Source organism: Apostichopus japonicus, chromosome 22 (assembly GCF_037975245.1).
Source record: "Apostichopus japonicus isolate 1M-3 chromosome 22, ASM3797524v1, whole genome shotgun sequence".
Taxonomy (NCBI): domain Eukaryota; kingdom Metazoa; phylum Echinodermata; class Holothuroidea; order Aspidochirotida; family Stichopodidae; genus Apostichopus; species Apostichopus japonicus.
The window spans coordinates 20,677,902-20,684,216 of NC_092582.1; the positions used below are offsets into that span (position 1 = coordinate 20,677,902).

Consider the following 6,315-nt stretch of genomic DNA (forward strand, 5'->3'; position numbering starts at 1 on the left):
GGTTCGATACCCGGCCTGGTCGCGATTTTTTCCCCAAACATCTTTGCAATTGTGTGTAAATTGTCGGTAATGATTGGTCGGAAAGTAACGCCATCATCATACAAACCTTCACTTCGAGGTTACCAAAATGTCTGCATCCATTCGTTGCAACGAAGATATACCCGTTCAAAATTACCCGAAGCTTTTCGTTCATATTTGTTGATATGTTTGAAATTGGTTGAGACATATTTAGCACACTAGAATTGTATGATCTACTTTGATCGAAGTTTTCTGTGAAGGCATTAATCGATAACATCGCACAGTGAAAGTTTCGTACATGGTAAATCACACATGCGCTGTAGGCCTATATGTATTATAACTGTGTACACAGTGCAGTGACGGAAATATTTCACACTGCAAACTATACTGTTTTGCGTATATTCATTCAAGACTCGTGAAGTTGTTCTTAGTGTAGGCCCACCCGTTCCACGTAACGAATACCGATTTCAATACAACGGCTCACGAATCTTAGACAACGTAAACGCGAACCCAATGTAGAGTATGTATCATAAGTAAGGTCAACATGAGATCCAAGCATTAAAAGTAAAGTTATGGCGTTTGAAGGGAAACCCCGTAACAGTTAAACAACTTCCAACCTCCACCGAGATTTGAACCCGGGCCTCCCGCTTTATATGCGGACACCCTAACCACTAGGCTATGGACGCTGATTGTATGTCCAGAGGTTCGAAACCGGTAAGGAAGGTCGTATTTCCACTGTAGGCGTTTGTCACCTGTATCCAGTGGCGTAGCTAGGGGGTCAAGGAAGGGCACATGCCCCGGGCGCATGGGCGTCAATCCAGAAGGACGGGGGTGGGACACGCCCCACATTCGATGGGTGGGGAACAAACTATCAAATGTCCCCCACACATTTGGAAAAAGAGTAGTGTCGTGGCTCTTTTTGGTTAGGGCTTATACATCTCAGGATTCATATCATCGAATATCACTCAATGTTGCTGAATGGAGAATTCCACCCAGAACTCGTGAGTTGGTACCCTGAGCTCTCCGACAATCTTAAGCTAAGTCTGCCTTTCATTCGAGGCCAGTTCCAGTCGTGGTCGGTTGAAGGGTATAGACAAATATTCAAGTTGATGGATCCAGCAGTACGGGCTATGTTTGGTGAAGTCGAAGCTCTCTTTAGCCGAGATATCTTTTAGTGCTTTGAGGCGCGTTTGAAGACATGGCTACGGAGCACCATGACTCAACAGAGGCTGAACCAAGGGCGTAGGAACCGGGGGGCTGGGGGGCGCCAGCCCCCCAGTGAAAAATATGGGGGGCGGAAGTATCGTTCCGCCCCCCCCCCCCGCTCCGCAAGTCAGAAAACCCCTTTTTCATTTCCAAATGAGAAAAAAATCTCATTTGAAGCACCAAATTGCATCTAAGGCCAGGTGAAAAATGCAAAATTCTTTACAAAATGGAGTGGGTGTTGAAGTGTGCTATATTGCACCAAATTGCATCTGAGGCCACCTGGAAATGCAAAAAAATTCCAAAGGGGAGGGGGACACCCCCTCCCCTTAGACCCCTCCCCCAGGCCGGCCATCACTCTTCAGCCCCCCCACTCAAAAGTGCCTTCCTACGCCACTGGGCTGAACCATGTGATGGTGTGACATATTCATCGCGAACGTCTAGCCCAGTTGAAAACCTGAGGAGTTAGCAGAGAAGTTCGTTGGTCCCTCGGATGACAAACGCCGCATCTTCGTGCGATTCCAGTAGAAAACTAGTGCGCTTTGTCATTATCATAAGTTTCATAGCTAGAGCCAATTGGCTCTAAAGCTTTAAAGCTTGTACATTATTGTTGTTTAGTTGAAGATTGTGTTTCAAACACGGTGCCCGTTCCCTAATATTGGGGAAATGAAATAGGGAGCATATTCCGTGGCAGCGCATCCCATGTTACCTTGTTGTTGAGTGATACCGGAGTTTACTCCACAGTGAGAACACTGGGTACACGCAGGGACGTCGCTAGAGGGGGGGGGGTGGTTGTCTCACCCCAAACTTGATAAAACTGACGATAGTTGGAAAATCTGAGTGCGACAGTCGGAATTTCCGACTGTCGCACTTTAGTTTATCTAGGCCTATTCATATATTCCTGTGATTGTGCATGACCTAAAAATTGTAAATTTTCGGTCAAAATTGACCTTTAATCTGTCATATTTACCACGTTTTCCTTGCCACTTTGAGAAATTGTATCTCTCGCGATTCTTATACTCCATCGTACAATACCTCGTATGATTTTGAATACTTCAATTAAAAAATGCCTAATAGAACTACCGTCATAGGCGTAGGGGCCTAATTTGATTTGGTGGGAGGGGGGGGGGGGTTGTATAACGACTTGCCCGACAAATATAACTAAAATTAAAATTTATATATATATATATATATATATATATATATATATAACATACGTATATATAACATATATATAACATACTTATATAGCATACATTTTTCTATAAAGACTCGTCCCTATCGCTAAATTCCTCTCATCCAAATCTTGTCTCATTGTCTTAGTGACACAGAATGGCAGTTCGGCTGATCGTTTATGTACACAGTAGTACACCCTGCAGCCCTGTATATTAAAACAGGTCAAACAGGCATAAACGTGATGTGACCTATCATTAGCTTCCTCCAAACTTAAAACAATTAAGATAATATATAGGCTTATTCTAAGATTCACATTAATTTAGCTCTATAACTGCACCTTACACTCAATATGGGTTACGCAAAACTAATATTCTAATTCATCCATAACCAATGGAATTGTTGAACTATTTATGGGAAACTGAAATGACCAGCCATTCCTAGAGAAACTGTATACTCTACGTTATGCTCTAACCAGTAGGTTAATTGCTTGTTGTGAAATGTTTTGTTATTATGGTATATTGTATTTTACTGTATATGTATACTGTGTATGTGTATACCTGATATTACTGACTGACTCGTCCAGCCATTCATCACCGTGGTTCTCTGTATAATACCTAATCATATTAGATCTTCCATTAAGATAATCTGGGAGACAGCGTCATGCAGGTATGTAAGTGACTCGGCAATACTTTCACAGAGCAGTCGAACCATCAACAGGATGTTACATCAAGATTTAAGCTTCAGCTCCTCAAATGAAGTTTGACTTATGAAAGGAAATGCTTCCCTAAACACGGAAGTTCGAATCAACTTTAGGAGAAATTAAAACTTCTGGTGGGGTTGAGAAATGACTTACGAAAGCTAAACTTAAAGAGATATGTTCTGTAGACACATGCGAAAAAGAAGAAAAGTATTACTGAATCAATGAAATACCAATCTCATTGTAATTATATTTTATTAATATTAATATTTATTATATTAATATTTAATATATTAATATTTATTATATTATAATTTATTATAATATATTATATTAATATTTATTATATTAATATTTTAATATATATATATATATATATATATATATATATATAAATACAAAATATTTATATTATTATTAAACATAAAGGAAGGAGTGTTAGATAGCTCAGTGGTTAATGCCGGTGCCCTCTAATCATAATTTCCCCAGTCGAGTCACTCCAAGATTAATGTATGTCGTCCAGTTACAGATTTGTTCACAATTGACAATTCATAATCATGGACGACAAATATGAATCTAAGAGACTGACTTCTGTCAGCTTGCGGCTTTGATAAACCAATGAGGCTTCTTCGCGAGTTCCTGCTTACAGGAGGATCTAAAATACATACATAAATACATACAAGCATAAATACATACAAGCATTAATGCAATCAACAAAGGCCTGCAGTGTAATACTTATATGATGTAATTCACTTTATAAAAATGACCACTGAAAATAAACAATGTTATCTTTGGTGTCGTGGCTTCACATGTGCAACATCATTCTTGTTCTAATATGTTAAGAATATAACTTATATTTTCGTTCCGTTTACACTAAATTCTGGTCATATATTCATAGCCATGATTCGTGAGGTTCCACTCGTGGACATTAAGTAACCTACGTTATGCGCCCCAAGTTTTGAACGATGCTAACGAACTTCGAATAAGCTATTAGTGTAATATATAACGAAGTACTGTGATGTATAGATTGAATACAATTATATCAGTGCACGAAGCTACTGTATGATGCTTTAACGATTCCATACGCATCACATTTCCTTTAAACTTGATAGTACTTACGTCATCAGGCCTCAAATTAACACTGAATTCAGCACAATGATCGTGTCATTAGCGACACATGACCAGAGTGTAGTGGGATGCATGGCGTCTTCTCTTGATTTCAAGTTTGTGAAAAGAAGCGGAAAGAGTCATGGTCAGTTTTATTCAAATATTGTCTTAAGCCTGAGATCAATTTTTCTCCAGTGTTGAATGTTAAGAGGACAAAATGTCAGACATCAAGGAAAATAAACGGTCTATTGTGGTGGATGTGTTGATTAGATGCTTGTGCATTTTAGTCTATAGCGCCCAATCCATGTTTTTGGATCAATTCATTTTACACTTTGATAAATCAGATGTGAATATCAGGAAAGGTTACGTTTGGATAGCTGTAGATGGACTGGTTACAGTTGTTTGGATTTTAGCTTTCATCTTTGCTCGTCTGAGAAGAGAGCATGCGGGATTACCTAAACGACAGCGGGATTTAATCTGTGAGTTTCCTTACGCATATGCTTCTTGGTTAATGTACTCTGCCGTACTTGTAGCCAAACTAACGACAATATACAACCAACAGACCGAAGAGACCCATCAACTCTTTAATTCGCATATGTTGAAAATAACAGTCTCTCTGACAGCGGCAATTTACATCTTGTTATCATACAGTCATGAGAAGGACATAAAACATGACGAATACCGAGAACAGATGAGAAAAGTTGGTAATACCGTCGGCATCGCGATATTAGATACCGCTGATCTCATGGATCTCCTATACTACTCTAGTGATGATGACGAACCTCTCTCCCATACGCTACATTCTGCTATTTTAGCATTCTCCTCAATCTGCTTGATACTACCCGTCATTCCTCTGCTTACTCTACGTCTCATCGCCGGGAAACAGCTCGCGGTAAAACGACGAAAAAGCCAACTGGAGAAAACTGACCCTTGGAAGCGAGTATACTTGGTCAAATTTGTCTTATACTTGGTCTTTATTGATATACCATTCTTTGCGATTCGTTTCCATCTGTGGCTGCAGCGAGGCTTACGACTCTCGGTGTTCTTCACCAAAAATATCCTTATGTTTCTGAAAGCATTTTTGGACATACTTAATAGTTGCCCATCATGGGCGAGGGAGTTTAAACGCAAAAGCGATCGACCGCTGTTGGAACTTGGTGTTGTAGTAACTCTTAACCGTTAACAGTGAAAAGGCGGTCTTATGACTATACAAAACACCCAACCATGACTCATTGGAACTGAGACTACTTTTTTTTCATATACAACCAATTTCATTAAGGAAAATCGTTGTAATAAATACTAGCCTACATGCATCATACTGTTAGTAAGTTTCATTGGTCGATTGCATTGTATTTTTAGGCCAGTGTGAGTTAAGCGGGTGACAAACATACGCCACAAATACACCCACACACACACACACACACACACACACATATCATTTGTGTATAACTAATATGTTTTATTATTACTGTTTAAATGGGTACAGCTTTGTTAATATTACCGTCTCGTTTCAATCTACCCAATGTTTCGCTGAGTGACGCGTTAAATTGTTATCAGATACCCTATTTTTTCAGTAACCTTTCAATGTTTTTCTGTCAGGATGTTTAGAATTCAACGCAAAAAATGCAGTTTTCACATTACTGCGTGTGATCGAACAATCTGATATAAATTTTACCAGATTATTTCACTTTCTGTCAAAGCCGATATAATTTTAAATAAACAAACTTTTATAATCAGAAAATCAGTGTTCATATCTTGGTTTATAATTGACATAATTTCGTTACTTAACTAACCAGGCTGTACATTTCGAAGCGGTTATAGTTAGCTCATCTATAAAAGAGGTCGAGTCGTCTCCAGGTTATTTGCTAAACAACATCTCAATAACACACCAAACGTTTTTGAATAACAGTTGGGAGAGATGAGGTTTGCAGACGTTCTCTACCCCCCCCCCCACACATACACACCCCTTCCCTCCCGTCTCCTCTCTCTCTTGTATACAACTATTCGTGCCAGTAGGCAAAAAGTATGTCTATGTGAACTAACGGAAATATGGTTGTTGTTGGTTGGTTGGTTGTTTCCTCTGAGATATGACAGCTTGTATCATTCTGGTCCCT

The 6,315-nt window shown here is 39.4% G+C and overlaps 1 protein-coding gene across 1 annotated transcript; it reads left to right on the forward strand.

Moving 5' to 3' along the window:
- Positions 1–3,501: 3,501 nt before the first annotated feature.
- LOC139963896 (uncharacterized) lies at positions 3,502–5,996 on the forward strand. Its single transcript, XM_071965104.1, has one exon. The coding sequence runs from the start codon at positions 4,419–4,421 to the stop codon at positions 5,382–5,384; it is 966 nt and encodes a 321-aa protein (XP_071821205.1). The 5' UTR covers positions 3,502–4,418; the 3' UTR covers positions 5,385–5,996.
- Positions 5,997–6,315: the final 319 nt, after the last annotated feature.